Source organism: Thamnophis sirtalis, unplaced genomic scaffold, assembly GCF_051295495.1.
Source record: "Thamnophis sirtalis isolate CommonGarterSnake01/CBP01778 unplaced genomic scaffold, rThaSir2_p1.2 scaffold_16, whole genome shotgun sequence".
In the NCBI taxonomy this organism is placed as follows: domain Eukaryota; kingdom Metazoa; phylum Chordata; class Lepidosauria; order Squamata; family Natricidae; genus Thamnophis; species Thamnophis sirtalis.
The window spans coordinates 6405315-6425376 of NW_028261396.1; the positions used below are offsets into that span (position 1 = coordinate 6405315).

The following is a 20062-nucleotide window of genomic DNA, read 5'->3' on the forward strand; positions in this document are numbered from 1 at the left end:
AATTCTAGAAGCAGCAGAAGTTAAAATTAAAAAAGCAATTGTTTAGTCATTCTTCCATTATCTGGCTATTATCTATTCTTTTGAGATAAGTTTCAAAGAATTTGATTTAGATTAAAACATTAGAGAAGCGAAATGAAAGGGAGTTGTTAAACAGTCTAGTATTATTAACCAGATTTATCAGTTGAAAAGAAGTATCTTTTGCTTAGCATATTTCTTGCATTTTGACTGTTTCTACAACTTAAAACCTAACTTCAGATTCTAGATTAGGAAATGTACAAGATTTGTGAGCATCTGCTTTGTCAATTTGGAACATCACCAGATTGAGTAATATAAGCTTCCCAAGGATGTCTGCAGCTGAACAGATCATTTATTGCAGCTATTTATTGCATGATTTCATATTCAAATATCAAAGCCAAATTGTTAGAATGTGTTTGACTTGTTAAAATCAAATAAATGCATCTGTAGCAGCACTATTCATGTTTTTTAAAAAAATTATAAATTAATACAATTTCCTTATTAAACATTATTGATGTTAATGTGTACTAAAAGATAATACACAAGTAATCCTGGTAAAAACTAATTTCAGGTTTAATGCTGTTCATTTATTACCTCATGATAGCTAGGTTTTAAATTCTTCTTCACTCTTCATCACTATGCATACCCAAGCAAAGTATAAGGAACCTCATAATAACAAGGATTGCTTGGCAATAGGGTTATTAACTCCAGGCAGAAATCCTTTACATATAAGTAAATTTGTGGATCAGAAAAGATCTCGCCTATATTTTTTTACAAAGGGTGGGGGGCAGAATTCTGTCCAGGAGTCTTTACATTTGCAACATTTCCTAACACATTCTTCCAGTAATTTCCTTAAGAGTCAATAAATTAGTCATCCCTGCAAAAATATTTTTGAATCCCTTCATTCTCGAGAATTTCATATCATTTTTTGAATAGACTTAGCAGAGTAGCAATTTTGTAGGGCACCATTTTTACTTTGATTGTCAGCTAAAGAATTTTGATTGATCAGCCATAGACTTTGAACCAATGATTGGATTACAGTAAGTGATGCCTTTGGGAATATCATTGGAAGTAGAAGTTAAACTTCAGCATTTTCATACAGGTTTCCATACTTAACTTACACACCAAAATATTTTTAATTTTTAATTTTTCTTCCTCATTTCCTGTTATTGTACAATCTATAGAACTAAAAGACCTTAAAATACAGAATTCCTGCTCAAGGTGATCTTTAGCCAGTTATTCCGTCTGCTTAATAAACTGATGAAAAAGGCTCATCGTACTTGAGGTTTTTTTAACTACTTCTCCAGCATTTCTTGATTGATTTGATTTTTAGCCTGCCTTTATTACTTTATGAGTAACTTATTTTTCTCTCTCTTGTCTGTTCCAGGCTATCACTATAATGATCTGGTATCCCCACAGTATTTGAATCTGATCGCTAACCTGTCAGGCTGCACTGCCCATAGGCGTGTGAATAATTGTTCCGACATGTGCTACCATCAGAAATACAGAACACACGATGGGACGTGCAATAATCTCCAGCATCCGATGTGGGGAGCCTCCCTCACGGCCTTTGAACGACTGCTGAAATCAGTCTATGAAAACGGTTTCAATTTGCCAAGGGGCATCGGATCTAATCGACATTACAATGGATACACGCTCCCAATGCCCCGTTTGGTATCAACTACGTTAATAGGGACCGAAACAATAACTCCAGATGACCAGTTCAGTCATATGCTAATGCAGTGGGGCCAATTCCTGGATCATGACCTTGACTCCACGGTGGCTGCCCTAAGCGAAGCCAGGTTTTCAGACGGTCAACATTGTAGTTCAGTTTGTACCAATGACCCTCCGTGTTTCTCTATCATGATCCCGCCTAATGATCCTCGGGTCAGAAATGGAGCACGGTGCATGTTTTTTGTACGTTCCAGTCCCGTGTGTGGAAGTGGCATGACCTCCCTTCTCATGAACTCCGTCTACCCACGAGAGCAGATCAATCAGTTGACCTCGTACATTGATGCATCCAATGTATACGGCAGTTCAGAGCATGAAGCGCAAGAGGTCAGGGACTTGGCAAGCCACCGGGGCCTCCTGAGGCAGGGTATTGTGCAGAGGTCCGGAAAGCCTCTCCTCCCATTTGCGACGGGCCCTCCAACAGAGTGTATGAGGGATGAGAACGAGAGCCCAATTCCCTGCTTCTTAGCTGGAGACCATCGAGCCAACGAACAGCTGGGACTCACCAGTATGCACACACTGTGGTTTCGGGAACACAACAGGATTGCTACTGAATTACTGAAGCTGAACCCACATTGGGATGGCGATACAATATATCACGAAACACGTAAAATCGTTGGTGCGGAGATGCAGCATATAACCTACAGCCACTGGCTGCCCAAAATCCTGGGAGTGGTAGGCTTGAAGATGCTCGGTGAATATAAAGGTTATGATCCCAACGTTAATTCTGGCATAACAAACGAATTTGCAACTGCAGCTTTTAGGTTTGGACACACCTTGATCAACCCTGTCCTCTATCGATTGGACGAGAATTTCGAGACTATTCCGCAGGGCCACATCTCTCTCCATAAAGCTTTCTTTTCCCCATTCCGGATTGTAAATGAAGGAGGCATCGATCCGCTCCTTCGAGGGTTATTTGGCACTGCTGGTAAGATGCGTGTGACTTCTCAGTTGTTGAACACTGAACTGACGGAGAGACTCTTCTCCATGGCACGGGCCGTAGCTCTAGATTTGGCTGCCATGAATATTCAGAGAGGGAGAGATCACGGAATCCCACCCTACCACGAATTTAGAGTCTTTTGTAATCTGTCTTCCACACACACATTTGAAGATCTAAAAAATGAAATAAAGAATCCTGAAATCAGAGAAAAACTCGAACGGTAAGCTCCCAATGTCAATGTTATTTTTATTGGTAAGTTATTGAGGTGTTCTAACATAAAGGAGGAGCTGTTCATTGCCAGAACTGTATGATGCATACGTGAAACTTCCCATATATTGGTTTCATACACACATTTCAGAAGGAGATCCAAATCCATTTTTTTATTATATTGGGAGAAGGTTTTAATCCTCTCATGTACAGATAGTCCTTGACTTATGATCACAACTGAGCCCAAAATTTCCATTGCTAAGCAAGACAGTTGTTCAGTGGGGTCTGCCCCATTTTAGGACCTTTCTTCCCACAGTTGTTAAGCAAATCACTGCAGTTGTTAAGTTGGTAGTGCAATTGTCGTGTGAATAAGAGTCGCCTACTGACTTTGCTTGTCAGAAGGTCCCAAAAGATGACCACATGATCCTGGGACACTGCAATCGTCATAAATATATGCTAATTTACAAGGAGCTGAATTTTGATCACACAATGGTTGTAAGTGTGAAAATCAGTCGTTACTTTTGTCAGTACCATGGTAATTTGTTGTTGTTAGTTGCGAAGTTGTGTCTGACCCATCATGACCCCATGGACAATGTTCCTCCAGGCCTTCCTCTCCTCTACCATCCCCCGGAGCCCATTTAAGCTCATGCCTACTGCTTCAGTGACTCCATCCAGCCACCTCATTCTCTGTCGCCCCCTTCTTCTTCTTTTGCCCTCCATCGTTCCCAGCATGAGGCTCTTCTCCAGTGAGTCCTTCCTTCTCATTAAAGTGGCCAAAGTACTTGAGTTTCCTCTTCAGGATCTGGCCTTCTAAAGAGCAGTCAGGGTGGATCTCCTCTAGGACTGACCGGTTGGATGGCCTTGCAGTCCAAGGGACTCAATGCAGGAGTCTTCTCCAGCACCAGAGTTCAAAGGCCTCCATTCTTTGGCGCTCAGCCTTTCTTATAGTCCAACTTTCACAACCATACATTGCAACTGGGAAAACAGTAGTGTTGACTATACACACTTTTGTTGGCAGGGTGATGTCTCTGCTACCATGGTAATGTCAGTCACTAAATGAATGGTTGTAAATCAAGGAGTACCTGTACTATAAAAGCAAAGAGGTAACTTCTCTGCTTTCTGAGCTGCATTGTTTACCAGTAAATTTCTATGTTTAAGCTTGGTTATTATAAAGCCTTACATTTTTTAGCGTGATTCTTTCCAGGACTGTCTGTCCTGGAAAGGGATCAAGTCTATCTATATAAGATAGACTTGATCCCTGTAATTAAACATGTCACCTCGAGGGACCCAGGGAGCCGATCTGCGATGTCTGTCCCCTGAACAGCATCCCTATCCAGAGATTAGTTTGGCCTCCACCCGCCTCTTCTTCAAGTTAACATTAAAATCATGGCTCTTTCCTCAGGCCTTGGGTAGCAGGTCTGGTGTATCCCTCTAGGTTGGGGGGGGATGTGGGGAGGGGGGAGGGGTAATTTCACTGTTCTCTAGGACAATTTTCCTTCTTATATAACATTTTCCCTGTTTGGAGTTTAATGAAGCTATTCAGAATCCTTTTGGGAGTTGGGCGGCCTAGAAATTGGACAGATAACTATGTAAACTCTGCAATTCCTGAAGAAGAGGTTGCATTGCTGGTCTCCTCCCCCGCCATCCCATCCTGTCCTTGACCTTCCTAAGGGATCGAGGAAATATTAACATTTGCAGTTGGAGGCCCTATGAATATAAATGTCTCTGTATGCAAGCTGTCGGTTTTCTTTCAGAAGGCTGAATACAAACATTTAAGTGGCCCAGAAATCCATGAAGTTATGTTAAGTAGAATTTATTACTGAGCAGCTAAGAAGTCATGATGAAAAAATTCTAATAACTGTCAAACGTCCAGTGCAAGTGTGGCTCATATAAAGAATGGTCGAATTCCTTGGGCCTGTTTCTCCTCCTCCTCCTCCTCCTCCTCCTCCTCTCTGGGCATAGGATTACGTGACATTTATCTTAGTTAAACGTCTCTGAGACAAAGACTTTCTTGTCCTTTGGAGATTACTGTTTTTTTCTTTTGGTAACAGCAACATCAAGACCAGGATTCTCCAACTTGGCCACTTTAAGACGTGTGGACTTCACCTCCCAGAATTCCCCAGCCAGGCTGACTGGAGAATTCTAGGTGTTGAAGTCCACATGTCTTAAAAGGGCCAAGGTTGGAAACCCCTGCTTTAGATATCCAATTGTTTACTTTTAACCATGTAAGAACTAAATTTCAGATAAGCTTTCACATAACAGATGTTTACCCTAAAATTCATGGTCAATGGGAGATGTAGATAATCATTCTTCATTGTAGCTCTTTTCTCTAGTTTTCATAATCATTCCCTGGATTTGAAGGAATTCGGTTTTTTATGCCAAAGTAGAGTATTGTTTTGTTACTTATTGTCTTATACATGAAGACTTCCCACATCCATATATTATTATAAAATCATTTTTGAAAGTTTTTAAAAAAATCTAAATTATTTCCTGACATTCTAAATGAAAAATAGTATGCAGTTCATAGTGTGTTCACATTTGGATGCCTATATAGTATACAAGCTTTACATATGGAGAATGGTAGTGTACATATCTTGCCAGATGTTTTCCTGGATGAAGTAAGCTACCTAGAGAAAAAGTTCCTTGAACCAACCAAAGTTTACTATGGTGGGTATCATATTCTGTACCAGATGTAAAGAACCATGTTTTGGAAATCAGCTGATACTGCTTAAGATTGATGTTTCTTTACCTTTTTAAAAACATTTTTAAAAAGCTAGAGAGCCTCCTATTTTTTTCTACCAGTATGCAGTTAATCTCTTTCTTTGAAGACAGTTGCATCCTACACAGGTTCAAATATAGTCTTTCTGTAATACGTGAAGAAAACGCTGACTGCTTGTTTTTAACTTTGTAGATTCAGAACTAAATCCATTGAGCACTGTTTCAAATTAACACATAGTAAATGTGGCAAGTAAAACTTGAGCCAAAAGATATAACAAATCCAAAATAATTCCTGTTAGTTTTAGTTTTTAAGATTCAATATAACACTGAATTCATACTTTGGGTCAACTGCAATCATTTATTTTTCTTGCATAGATTATATGGTTCACCACTGAACATAGATTTATTTCCTGCTCTTATACTAGAAGATCTAGTTCCTGGAAGCAGGTTGGGACCTACACTGATGTGTCTCTTGAGCACACAGTTTAAACGTCTCCGAGATGGAGACAGGTAAGTTTGGTATAAAACTACTCATCCTACGCTTCCAAGAGTTCCAGTCAGAAGATAACAACCTAGAACCAAACAGGCAGCAACAGTGAGCAATCCTTCTCTTTGCAACTCACTCTATCATTTGTGAAGGGCCATTTCTTCCCACGGATACCACAGGAATCAGCAGCAGAGAAGTCTTAATGTTTAGGAGTATAATATACTTTCCTGTGTGAAGTGAATAGCAGTAGCACTTTGACTTATATACCACTGCACGGTGCTTTACAGCCCTCTCTAAGCTGTTTACAGAGTCAACCTATTGCCCCCCCCTGAGTCCTCATTTAACTGACCTTGGAAAGATGGAAGGCTGACTCAAACTTGAGCTAGTCAGGATCAAACTCTTGGCAGTGAGCAAAATTAGCCTGCAATACTGCATTCTAACCACGTGCCACCAGACTGTGTGTGTGCAGGATTTAGGATTGCAAGGAAGCTTTTGCATGCAAAGCTCTTGTCAAGGATTCCTTGTTACATGCCATTATATTGCCATTATGGACATTGATGCTTTGATGCTTGAAAGATTGATAGAAGGCATAGAGGGGCTTTGCAGCTCATTTGAGTTATCCATAATGAGCTTAGATTTATTCAGATAATACTAAAAAGAATGTCTCTTTTTATCTTTTATGGTATGTTTTTCTAAAAAATAATTTACTTTTTCAAGAACTATCAGAAACAGTGATGGCATAGAGAAAGAGAAAGTCAATGTAATGAGTAATGTTCTGCCATTAAACATAACCATGCTTTAAATGTTCTGTTAACACAGTGTTCCTCAACCTTGGCGACTTTAAGTCCTGTGGACTTCAACTCCCAGAATCCCCCAGCCAGCTCAGCCAGCACTTAAAGTCGCCAAGGTTGAGGAACACTGTGTTAATGTGAATAATATATTCCTCCCTTTTCTTAGTTCTGAATCCTTTTCTGTTACCCTGAATGCTGACTAAGAGTTTATTCTTACTTGACGTGAGACTACAGGTTGTGGTATGAGAACCCAGGTGTGTTTACTCCAGCCCAGTTGACTCAGGTCAAGCAGTCGTCCCTTGCAAGAGTTCTCTGTGACAACGGGGACAACATAACCAGAGTGCAACGGGATGTTTTCAGAGTGGCCGAGTTCCCACACGGCTATGGAAGCTGTGCTGAAGTTCCCAAAGTGGATCTCAGGATGTGGCAAGACTGCTGTGAAGGTACAACCAGATATTTTCTTCTTTGGAAAAGCAAGGCTTATGGGTCTCCAATAAAATAACATCGTGAAATGCAGGAAGTCCTCGACTTACAACAGTTTATTTAGTGACCGTTCCAAGTTACAACGGCACTGAAAAAAGTGACTTATGACCGTTTTTCACAGGACCGTTGCCGTGTCCTCATGGTCACATGATGAAAATTCAGATGCTTGGCAACTGGCCCATATTTATGACAGTTGCGGTCATGGTGGCCCCGCGATCTCCTTTTGAGACTTTCTGACAAGCAGAGTCAACGGGGAAGCCACATTCATTGAACCACCGTGTTACTAACTTAACTGCAGTGATTCACTTTAACAATTGTGGCAAGAAATGTTGTAAAATGGGGCAAAACTCACTCAACAAAGATCTCGCTTAACAACAGAAATTTGGGGCTCAATTGTCGTACGTTGAGGACTATCTCTACTTCGTGTCCTGTGTAAGCAGGTCTGATCAAATTACTTATAAAGTTGTTCTTTCCGTTAACTGTCAGACTTCCACTCTCCACGCACAGATCTCATTGAACGTTCCTGTCTTAGAGGAGACCTGGTTTCATATCCCCCTTGAGGGTCCCTGGGAGACCTCCTGGATGATGTGTTATATAATTCCTATGTAAACCACTCATTGTATGATGTAGATGTTTCCTAGGCGTTGGGCAAGAGCCGCTCATACTTTGTAAACAATGTTAAGGCAACATGTTAGTTCCCGTCGCCTTGCTCTTTACGCTTTAGCGAGTTTACATTTCTGAGATAGAAACAGATCGTATCAGCCAAACCTAGTAACAAATAACCTGGCAGGAGTTTGTATGGAATTGGGTCCTTGACCTAGACGCTAACCTCTCAAATGAAAACTTTAAAAGCCTTTATCGTTCAGAACCTAGAGGGCAACCAGTGAAGAGTATTGAATGGAGGTAGGAGAGTAGACTAAGGCTGCTTATTAAAAGACAAATGAAGTTCTTGATCCAAAAATGATAGTTAATGTGCACAGAAATTGTCCTATTTCCTGCCTCTGCGGTTTCCGAGGTAGAAGAGACTTTAAATCTTGTGATTCCACAACTTCTCAACATTTCTCAAGAGCCTCGTTTCCTAGAAAAGATTGGCCAATGTTGTTGCTTACTTCGTCTTGAGTAAGCATTCTCCATCATTATGGGGGAGGTTTGTTTTGATGCTCCCTGGGTGGGATAAAGTTTTGGGAAATGGAGCGGAATCATAGCTGAGGTAAAGAACCCCTTTTGAACAAGGTCTGAATTAGAAGAGGCGTGAACCAGGGCTGGGTTTTGGCAGGCACTGCTGCCGGTTCGCTTGTGGCCACGCTGCATGTGTGCTTGATGTGTGCTGCATGAGCAGTGCAATAAAAATTGTTCTGCGCAGAAGCAAAAAACAAGATGGCAGCGCCATAGGCGCCACCCAGAGAACCAGTTCAGGGGTGTGGCAGGCAGCGACCAGGCCACCAAACCACTACTGGTTCGGCCAAGCCAGTCCAAACCGGTAAGAACCCACCAGTGGTGTGAACTCAGTTTTAAAAGCAGCCAGATTCCTTGAACTGGGAAAGTTTTAGAGTGTTTTAAATTTGCTAGTTAGATTTGTCTCCGGTGGCTTCGGTTTCTTCTTTGGCGATCGGTAAAAACTAGTCACCATTATGAGATGGAGGAAATACAGGCTAATGTACAGCTAACTGTTGTCTAATGGCCACACTTGGTTTGGGAGTGTGTGTGTGCATCTATAGCAGTGGTGGGTTGCAGGTGATACGCCCTGGTACGGGCCTAGTGGAGCCTGCCCGGAGCACCGGATACCATTCCGGTACAGTGCTCCGGAGGGTCCACCCGCCCGCCTGAGCTCCTTACCGGTCTTTTAAGTCATCAGCGCTTCCGTGCATGTGCATGGCATGTACAGTGCCTTCACGATACTCCATTGAGCAGCTGGAGAGTCACAGAGGCGCTAAGATGCATGCGCGTGCTGTGTGCATGCGCTGCGCTCATCCATGTGGACACTGGCGGAACCCACCACTGATCTATAGCTATGACTTATCTTCTACCTATATATCTTTGCCTATTGCAGGGGTGTGAAACTTGCAGCCCGCGGACCGAATACATCACATGCTGGCCACGCCTACCTCCGGTTTAGCAAAGGTGTAAAAAGTAATGATGTGTCACGTGATGACAACGTGACCCTGCAAGTTTGATACCCCTGCACTATTGGAACAATAAATTTTTGATGAAAATAGCTAGCCATCGTTCTAGATTTGTGTGTGAAAATATAATAAGGTACAAATTTCTGGGAACAAGGACTTCTTAGTTTGGTATAATTCAAATTCCAGAATTTATTCAGTTATTCCATATTTATTCTTGTGTTTGTAAAGTATCTGTTTTTATTATTTCCTGTTTTTTTACTCTTAAATATTTTTCCAGGTTCAGTATGATATTTTTTAAAAAAATGTTTTGTCTTTGGAACATTTAAGTAAGTGCCAGCTTAATCATAACAACATAAAGACAAACACACACAGCAACATTTCTTCCACGTAATAATAAAACCAGGAAATGGTCTATTTCACTGTGTGATAGATGGTTAGTATTCCAGCTTTGTCTTATTTTTGTCTGTGACCTCTGACAAGTACTCTGTGCCTTCCACTCAGCATCAAGGAGTCTAACTACCAAATTTTTCCGAGTATAAGATGCTCCAGAGTATAAGACACACCTTAGTTTTTGGGGAGAAAATAAGAAGAAAAAATTCTGCCTCTGCCTACCAGCTTCCATGGTGCTCAGCTGGCACATGGTAACAAGGTCAGCCAATGAATAGGCATAGCAACCAAGTCAGCCAATGAGGGCTATTTGGACTCTGAAATTTGCTGTGTGAGTCAGGAAGGAGCCTGGCTTAGCCGAGAATTGAAAGTGAAACTGCTTGTGTTTTGCTTGTGTTAACTACTTCTTTGGAAAGTCTGCTTTTGATAATGTATTGTGTGTGATTATGATTTTGAATCCTGCTGAATCAGTTACTGTGCTGTCTGAATGTGATGGCTGCTGCAAACTCTGACCAGCCAGGTCAGCTTCAGCACTTATGGCAGCCTGATTCAGCACAGCTGATTGGCGGGTGGATCGGACTGCCAGAATACCTCTCCAATCAGCTGTTCCAGGCTGCAGGGATTGGCACAGACCATCGCTGCCTCCATGCCTCACGTTTTTGGACTCTGGTGGGGCTACATTCAGTGTATAAGACGCAGCCAAATTTTCACCCTCTTTTTGGAGGGTTGAAAGGTGCGTCTTATACTCCGAAAAATACAGTAGGTAGATCTGTGGTATGAAAGCCTCAAGTCTCTGCTTTCATGTCACAGATTTACCCAGTTAGACATCCTTGATGTTTGTTCAGACATCTGACTACCCAGAACAGTGCAGCCAGTGGAGCCTTTTAATGAACAACCCTAGGAAGAGATAACAATTTTTTTCCCCATAAAATGCCGTTTCATCATCAGCTACGAAGTTTAACACAGAAAACCTCTCAGTATCACTGATATGGGACTGTGAAATCTTACTTTCTGATTTTTTTTTACAGCATTTTTCTTGGGTTAAGAATATTTAATTTTGTTGATTCGGGGAAGCTTGGAACATTGTACTCCAAGCCGCCCTGAATCGCTTCAAAAGGAGATGGGTGGAAAACAAATAAAAAAACCCTGAAGATATCAATTTATACCTTCAATTCTGCCCCATTCATGCCTTCTCCGTGCCAGAGACGGTGGAGCGGAATGCTGTTTTGCAGAGCTTCACAAAGATCGGGATGAAGAGAGCTTTGGGAAAGTGACCTGAAGGCAGTTGCTGAATACCTTCTCCTGCAGCATCTGCCAAAACTTCCTAATTTCTAGGCATGCTGGAATACAACACCTCTGTCCTGCTAGGCTCTTGACCCTTATGCAATTCAGCTACCACTTATATACTGCTCCACAGTGCTTTACAGCCCTCTCTACGTGCTTTACAGAGTCAGCATGTTGCCCCCAACAATCTGGGTCCTCATTTTACTGACCTTGGAAGGTTGGAAGGCTGAGTCAACCTTGAGCTGCTCAGAATCGAACTCTTGGCAGTGGAATGCAGAGTTAGCCTGCAAAACTGCATTTTATCCACTGTGCCACCATAGCTCATTATGCAGCCCATCATCATATTCTGGTCCTGATCTCTTGATTTCCCTGATTCTTGTGACTCAGATGATATCAACGTCTGTCTATCCCACCAGCAAACTGATAAATGTACTCCATATTTCATATTGACCACCCCAGCAGTGTCCTACGAGTATTAAACAGCACTAGGGACAGAATGGTGGTCTGAGGAACCATATTTCTATGGAGAGTCTCAATCATCCATGCCATGGCTGTCCCAAAGATAACCAGATTTTCTTGATTTCTTTTCCTTGAAAACATTTTGCTCCCCATGCAAGAAGCTTCTCCAGTCCTTATCTTGGATGAGAAACAAAACATTTTCAAGGAGAAAAACAAAAAAAAAGGCCAGTTGTCTTTGGGAAAAGCACCTTTGGGACTGTGGAGTTATAATTGCGATAGGATGAAGAAATTGACATCCAATCCTATCTTTTGAACACATTCTCATTAGTAAAAATTGAGCATTATACTACAGTGCCTTCAATGTACAAAGTTGCTGCAGAAAGGGTATCAAAAGCCGTTGCAGAGAAATTTGCAATTGCCATATCTCTCTTCCTATAAATGTCATTGGTCATATAAAAAGCAATCCAATATGATTCAGTTCCAGAGCCATGCCTGAACTAATAGTGGAATGTGTCCATTTCTTCCAAGATCTTCCTGACCATCCTCATCAGGATAATGGCAATTAAATTATAGTTATTAATATCAAAGGGAGCCAGAAAATATTTTGTAAAGAATCCTATGCTATCATCTTCTCCAGCCTATTCCTCATTCAACAATGCATTTACCATACTCTGAACCCATAATTTTCTTTCTCCCTTGCTTTCCAGCATCAGTAAGTAGTTTTGCTTGCGAACCTATAAAAAGCAATGCAATATATATTATCTAGACTAGTTGATTACGTCTGTTCGTGGTAGACTCTTCTCAAAAATGCATGAAGTTTCACTGAAAAAACGGAAAGGATATATTTCAATTTTCCAATACAATAGTTTCTATTCTGGAAGAAACGTTATTTGTTCATGCCTTAACAAAGTTTGAGATCTTCTGTTTAATTTCAGATTGCAGAACTAGAGGACAATTCAATGCATTTTCTTACCACTTCCGAGGAAGACGCTCTCTTGATTATAGTTTTCGGGAAGATAAGCCTTCAAAATACCTAAAAATTCCAAGAGCATCAAGGTACATATCACAATTCCGTTTACTTGTTACTTTTAACCTTTATTGTACCGCTTAGGATTTAGTTGCTGAAGGATAAAACCCAAAGCATCCCAGAAAGTGTTTCTGTTTTTTTTAATGCGATCTCTGTCCAAGTTTTTATTTCAATCAACTTGATTTCCCCCCCTCCAACACGTCAATTTTGGGGGAAATGCCTATAGCTTGCCAACCTGTTCGATAAGTCAAAAAATACTTCAAAAACAATTCCTAGTTAGGTGCAATATTACAACTAATTTTCCAGATTCCAATGAGAAATTCCAGGGAGTAATTTTAAAAACTTCCTACAACCCTTTTAGAAAGAGAGTTAATAGAGATGCAGTTTAAAATCTCCTTTTTCTGGCAGTCATGACTCTAATTTTAAAACTCTACAAAATTAAAAAGCATGTTTGGGCTATTATTTATTTCACAATATGCACAAATGTGTTTTGCTTCCCAAATACAGCACAACCGAGGCGTCTGTTAATTATTCACTTAGTGTTAATTGGAATCCATTTAGGATTAGGGCTAGGTTTGGATTAAGCAGCCTAGGGTTGCCACTTTTCTTGATTAGGCTCAAGACCTCAGCTCTGGTAGGAGTTGTGATCTTGTGACTCCGCCATTACATGGGAGGGGTTGTGGATGCCATGATCCACTCAGGATCCTGACCTGGTGATGGCTGCATCACATGGAGTTCTTTGCTTTGATGGCATCACTGATTGCATTGCACTCGTGTCAGAAGAAGCACCAAGAGGCTTCCGGATTGAAAGGGTTAGCAGTGACCATTGGCTGGGGAACGCCCAGTTGTGGCTTCCTTTCATGTCTCTGGTATGAGTTGGAGTGAAGGACAGGAGCTCATCTCGTTCCAGGGGAGCAGTCGGGTCTCAAACTCAGGCCAACCTAGCATCCCAACCATGCAAACCATCTGTTCTCACATCACTGATTGAACAAACAGTTAAGGCATCTCAAAGTTAGTATATAGATAGTCCTCAGTTTATGGCCACAAAGCTCAAAATTTCCATTGCTAAGCAAGACAGTTGTTAAATGGGTTTTGCCCCCATTTTATAAGTTTTCTTTCCACAATTGTTAAGTGAATCACTGCAGTTGTTAAGTTAGTAAAATTCAAAGTGCCATTAACGGATTTAGCAATAGCAATAGCAGTTAGACTTATATGCCGCTTCATAGGGCTTTCAGCCCTCTCTAAGCGGTTTACAGAGTCAGCATATCGCCCCCACAATCCGGGTCCTCATTTCACCCACCTCGGAAGGATGGAAGGCTGAGTCAACCCTGAGCCGGTGAGATTTGAACAGCCGAACTGCAGTCAGCTGAAGTAGCCTGCAGTGCTGCATTTAACCACTGCGCCACCTCGGCTCAGCTGGATTTCTTGCAACCCAGCTTCCTCACTCTATGTCCCAGGCATTGAGTTCTTCATCATTCCCAGATTTATTCCAAAAAGCATCAGAATTCTCCAGAAGAGATTTTGAAATGGCCAGCCAACCTGTAATAAAAGAAATGGACAAGGCCATTTGATCTGGGTAGAAACCACGTGTTTTTTAGACTGGCAAAAGTCTCTTCTCAGGAAGTATTTATCCTGCACAATGGGGGTCTATTTCAGGGATGGAGTCTCAGAAGCCGTGAGCCATACTAGATTCAACAGTACTCCAAGAAAAAATATTTGAGTTCATTCTGATAATTTAAAGATCTTTGATGTACTTCATTAATCCTGATTAAGAAAGTAATCATAATTCCATGAACAAGTACAACTTACATAGTTTAAATCACTGCAACTTCTGTTGCAGTGATTTAAACTATGCTTGTATTCAGATTTCTCAACCAGCAAATTGGGTGCGATAACACATTAAAGATAGCCTGTTTGATAAGAAGCTAGACAATCAGATTTGTTCAAATCAACAATGCCTCTTCTGTGCAATATGTGCAATTATTTTTCTTATTCCAGTTTTACAAGAGGGAATACATTCTTTAACAGCACTACTTCATCCTTTAATGAGCATAAGAAATCCCCCATAATGAATGATTTCAAAGAATTTGTTGGAGATATGCAAAAAACAATTACAGACCTCAGAAAACAGGTGAGTGTGAAAAGTTCTTCCAATAACATTAAACACTAAAATATTTTTGCAGTCAATTTAAGAGGTGAAGGGATACTCCAGGTAGAGTAGGAGGGTGGCAACTTTCACTTATTCCCCATGCCGCCAAAATGTGTTTGGGGCAATTTGTGGACACACTATGGATCTTTAAAGGTGCTGTAGAATTGTGGAAAATCAGTAGAAATGTCTGTTATATCATCATCTCTTCATGAACGAATTCTGATTATAATTTGCATGCTTTAGGAAAACCTATTTGTGTAATAGTTTAATAGCTTAATGTTTTCATTCAAGCCAGGTATTATTTTGAAATGCACTGAGGTCAAATATTATCCTGGATTAGGATTTGGGATTCTCAGGTTTAAGTTTCCCTCACTCATGAAAGCTCACTTTCTCAAAACACAATCTGGCTTACAGGGCTGTGGGGGGGAAGTTGGAGAAAGGGCTATTAATGTATAAATTGACTTGAGTTCCTAGGAGAGAGATGTCATATACATCTAGGAAACCCATCACTGTGGTGCAGAAATCACCATTTGGTTTGACCCAGGAAAATCCAGATTCATCTTAGCTTTGAAAAGCTCTATGAATGACCTTAGATCAGAAATGTGTAAGGATAAAGTTGAGGGACAAATTGCACTAAAAAAGGAGAAGAAAAAACATCCAAGGAATCCTTTTCTTCCAATTGTATTTCTGGTCTACAATCTCCTCACACTTTGAAACCAAGATCCATGTATGACATGCAGAACTGGATATGGCCAATAGTTCTTCCATGATTAAATGTAGTTATGACTGGGTTATCACTGTGTGTCTCCATCACATCCTGCTGGTTCTCCTCTGACTCTTAGTTTAATTAACGGAGAAGCAAAATTCTTCCCAAATCTTTATTTCTTCTTTTGAAGGATGGTGAAACAGATTCATATCCTAAATGACATTTTCCCCAGGCAAGGAACAGTTGGAGGGGGTTATTTTAATGCACAAAATGTCAAATGAATTCCAAAGGGATCTTGTGACTTTTTAGCTTCTGAATCCTCCCCTTTCTTATTCATCGCCCTGCAAAGCAACTTTAGCATCTCGTGTATCGTATGTTGCCCTCTTAGTACAGAATTTCCCAGTAAAAGGGACGTGAGCTGCCATGAGGATTTTGAAGGGGGCTCTTTGACTTTCTTGCATTGCACATAAAAGGAAAGAGAAATGCTTTTGGCACTGATGGATAAACAACGTGTCTCCTCTCCAGATAAAGAAACTTGAGTCACGGCTGAGCAGAACCGAATGTACTGATGAAAACGGCAAATCTTATTTGAGTAATGACACATGGAAAAAAGACCCCTGCACCACATGCGAATGCAAGGTGAGTTTAACATGCTTTTAGGCACACATGCATGCGTGTCTTCTGGGCCATTTGTCTCCTGGCATTTAGGGAATCTTCCTGATAAATTTGTAGAGGGCTGCAGCTTTCTACATTTATCCTCAGGAGCTTCTTCTTCTTGCTCGTTTGCAAATGTTATTGTTATCATAGTTTCTCAGTCTTTGGGCTCTGCTGCTTTGGCTGCCAAAGAGAGAAGCTGCTGCTGCTCAACTAATGATATTGTCTCCTTGCCAAAGGAGTCGCTGCCAGAGAATGTGGAATTGGCAAATTGGACTTCCTGAACAGTCTCAACTGCTGCTACTTTAAAAAAAATTCTTAGAAAACTACAGCAGGTTTCTAGCCCATCTTTTACACACACACACACACACACACACACACACACACACCAACAACAAAGGGATAGTTTAATTCACAGCATTCTGTTCTGCCCTGGGGTTACCACACACTTTGGTGCCTGAATTTTTTCTTGTCCTTTTAATGGTGAGTAAAACCAAAATGGGACGTGGTGGCTCAGTGACTAAGATGCTGAGCTTGTCAATCAGAAGGTCAGCTGTTCGAATCCCTAGCGCCACGTAATAGAATGAGTTACTTGTCCCAGCTTCTGCCAATCTAGCAGTTCGAAAGCACGTAAAAAATGCAAGTAGAAAAATAGGAACCACTTTTGGTGGGAAGGGAACAGCGTTCCGTGCGCCTTTGGCCAGCAACATGACCACGGAGACATCTTCGGGCAGCACTGGCTCTTTGGCTTTGAAACTGAGATAAGCACCAGCCCCTGGAGTTGGGAAAGACTAACACATGTGTGCAAGGGGAACCTCTTTACCTTTAAAACCAAAATAAATGGCTTTGAATCAGGATAAAGTTGGACAGTTTGCAGGACTTTTACCCTATTAAATTTAATCAATCTTCAAGACAGCAAATTCTGAATTTCTGCCTCTATATTTTCTGTACCCACTCGAGTTTGTTTATTTGAAGGGGAAATCTCTTAAGATTGCAGTCCTGCTCAGAACGACTTGGAAATAATCCTCATCAAACCTGATATGACTCACTTCTAAGAAGAGCCCATAAAAATCCACTGCTTGTCTGTTATGCACAGTCGTATTTGAAAGTTTGAGACAATCCAGCTGTGGCCTTCTCTGTGTGTTTAGCGAGGAGCTTGTGATCCATAAAAATGCACGCATTGTGAAATTTGTTTCAAGTTTTTAAAATGCCTTATGCCTCGGAGGCACAGCAGTGTGTGTGCTGCTGCAGGAAATTAAAACAACTAGTCCCTGGAAACTTTCTGGAGCCCTGACATCAAGAACATTTAATAACATGATGTTATATCTGGGACTTAGTAATGTAAATATTTCAATTTATGAAATATTGGTGGGGAGCTGCCAAATATGTATATGTTGCTGGGTTCAGAATGTCATCATGCAGCCCTTGGTGCTTCCATTCATGCAAATGGTTGAAAATTTGGAGAAACGCTCCTGGTTCAGAGCAAAGGTCCATGGAATGAAACATTTTGTCTCACACGGCAGCCGACCAAAGACAGGAAAAAAATCCAAGCAGAAGAGCATGAAAGTCCTCAGACAAAAGTGCACAATGTGTTTTTAACAATTCCTGACTTTTATAAAACCATGAAGTGCCCAATGGAAATAAGCCTCTACAGGATTGTCTGCCTGTCTTGTCAAGAGATGACTAGCAGTCATTGAACAAGCTTGCTTATTAATATGTGTTGGGGGTTACAGTTTTATCATCATTGTTACTCCAGTTTATACCTTATCATCCTGGATGATGGCATTTAAGGAACAGAGGTCTCTGTGATCTATAAATGGAGTAAGATCTCTTTGTCTTTTGATATTCTGTTTGATCAAAAAATTGATTAATTTCAAGAAAACAGTGACCCGCTCTAGTTACAAACAATGACTACAAAGATGTTTCCCAATTTATCAAGCAATATGAAGCTTTCACCACTCTTGGTCTGTTGATTTTTGCATACATATTTTCATTCAGAATTCAGCAAGCAAATTAAAGTTAAAATGTTTAGACAGCCTGTACTAGATCCACAATACAGGTCCAAATCCCCAATGTACATTCTTCCGTAATGCTCATGTTCATCTTTCTCTTTTCTTCTTGTTCTTTTTTTTTTAAGTAGCTAAACTGTCACTCTCTCTTTTCAAATGCAGGTTGGTCAGGTCACCTGTTATGTGGAATCGTGTCCGTCACTTGATTGTGCTACACCTGTGAAGCTGAAGGGCATTTGCTGTCCCGTGTGCCTAAAACAAACTGTTAGCAAGGAAAATGCACCCTAAGTCCCAATTGTCACATGTCAAAGTCATATTGATATCTGCTGATGGCAAATACAGGTAACAAATACAGGCTTTAAACCACAATAGAGAACCAAGATGTTAAAGGAGAATAGCATTCAGATGATGGGGTAACAGTGTTTCTTATCCATTGGAAAACCACCAGGTGAAAGCATTGAAAGGGAATACACAGTGTTAGTCAAGATAATTTTGTGTTGAAACTTCTCAGGTTCAAGAGACTAAAAACTGGTGCTATTTTTTTAAAGCATTTGTTTAGTTTTTTTAAGGCTCCCAGGTTGATTTTTCTTTCTTTGCACACTGGTAGGAAATCAGGTGCCATTGGAGGAAATAAGGTCCACGTAACAACACCTGGGTTTACACATTGTATTATGTGGTTCTGTAAACCATGGCTAGGTGTATTTTTACAACCATTATAGCTTAGTGAATGCACCATGGTAAAATCATGGCTTAGTGCAATATATGTGAACACAGATATTGCCTGCATTCATATATCATTCAATTGATACTTGACCATGTCATACTGAATAAACTACAGTTGGCTGAATTCAGACAAGGTTAGGCCTGCCATGCCTGGGCTGCAGAACTCTGGAGTACCACTAGATGGCAGCAAAGGATGTATGAGAAAACAATATTTGGATTTTTGGATTCCGGTTCTGTGGCCCTGAATAATATGCTACGCTATAAACAAAGTTTTTCAAAGACCAGGGTGGCTGGTTTCACATAATCCAGTAACTAGAACTAAACAAACCAAAGCAAATGTTTTAGTATGATACAAACATGAGGTCAGACTTGAAAGGTATTTGACTTAAAAAGCTAATCATGCCAGAATATCATTACCACAATAACAAAATCGTACTTAACTTGCAGTATTAATTCTAATTGAGTCCAAGAATAATTTAAAAAACTGCTTAATTTTGGCATCTGGTTTTTACACCCCTGTAGAATTAAATATTTCCCTATCTGATGCCTGCATCTTTCATCATTTAACTTCCAGTGTAATACAATGTTTCCCAAGTTTGCAAACTTTCATGTTTTTATGAACTCCAGAGCTGGACTTCCTTGGCCAGATTGGCCTTTACGGGTCATTCTTGGAGAGAATGAAGCCCAGAAAAAGATACTGATGGAAAATTAAAATCATATCACATTCTCATACTTCTTGGTTTAAATTTGCTCAGCTGCTTTAGATTTTTCACCTATGTTACGTTTCCCTGCTTATCCCTGAGTCCCTCCTGGAGAAGGGCGGCATACAAATAAACCAAATACAAATACAAATACAATGTTCAGGGTATCTGTACTTCCATTTCCCATCTAAATTCGTCTTTCTTATGTATAGTACTGCAAACTTGCTCAAGTTGTCCAAGAAATCTGCCACATCAGAATTTAATTTATAGATGTGTAATAATCCCAGAATTCAAATCTGTCTGGGAACTCTAATCCTTACGATGTGGATATTGTCTGTATTCATTCAATGATAATATTTGACCTTGCCCTTTATCGTTACCTTCCAAGGCTGAGCCTCCTATTGAAAAAGGTTTCTTGGTGCTTCATATTAATTCTGGCCCCCATAAATATTCAGCATCTGATGTTTT

The 20062-nt window shown here is 40.6% G+C and overlaps 1 protein-coding gene across 3 annotated transcripts in view; it reads left to right on the plus strand.

The window, feature by feature from the left end:
• The window catches only part of PXDN (peroxidasin), a 75662-nt gene extending 56029 nt beyond the window's left edge, over nucleotides 1-19633 (plus strand). For all 3 annotated transcript variants that reach the window (XM_087702787.1, XM_087702788.1, XM_087702789.1), the window contains 7 exons: nucleotides 1403-2906; nucleotides 5987-6121; nucleotides 7124-7332; nucleotides 12561-12681; nucleotides 14651-14783; nucleotides 16033-16146; nucleotides 18333-19633. In XM_087702787.1, coding sequence (XP_087558913.1) covers nucleotides 1403-2906; nucleotides 5987-6121; nucleotides 7124-7332; nucleotides 12561-12681; nucleotides 14651-14783; nucleotides 16033-16146; nucleotides 18333-18458 — 2342 coding nt within the window. In that variant the 3' untranslated portion in view covers nucleotides 18459-19633. The remainder of the gene's footprint in view (nucleotides 1-1402; nucleotides 2907-5986; nucleotides 6122-7123; nucleotides 7333-12560; nucleotides 12682-14650; nucleotides 14784-16032; nucleotides 16147-18332) is intronic.
• Nucleotides 19634-20062: the final 429 nt, after the last annotated feature.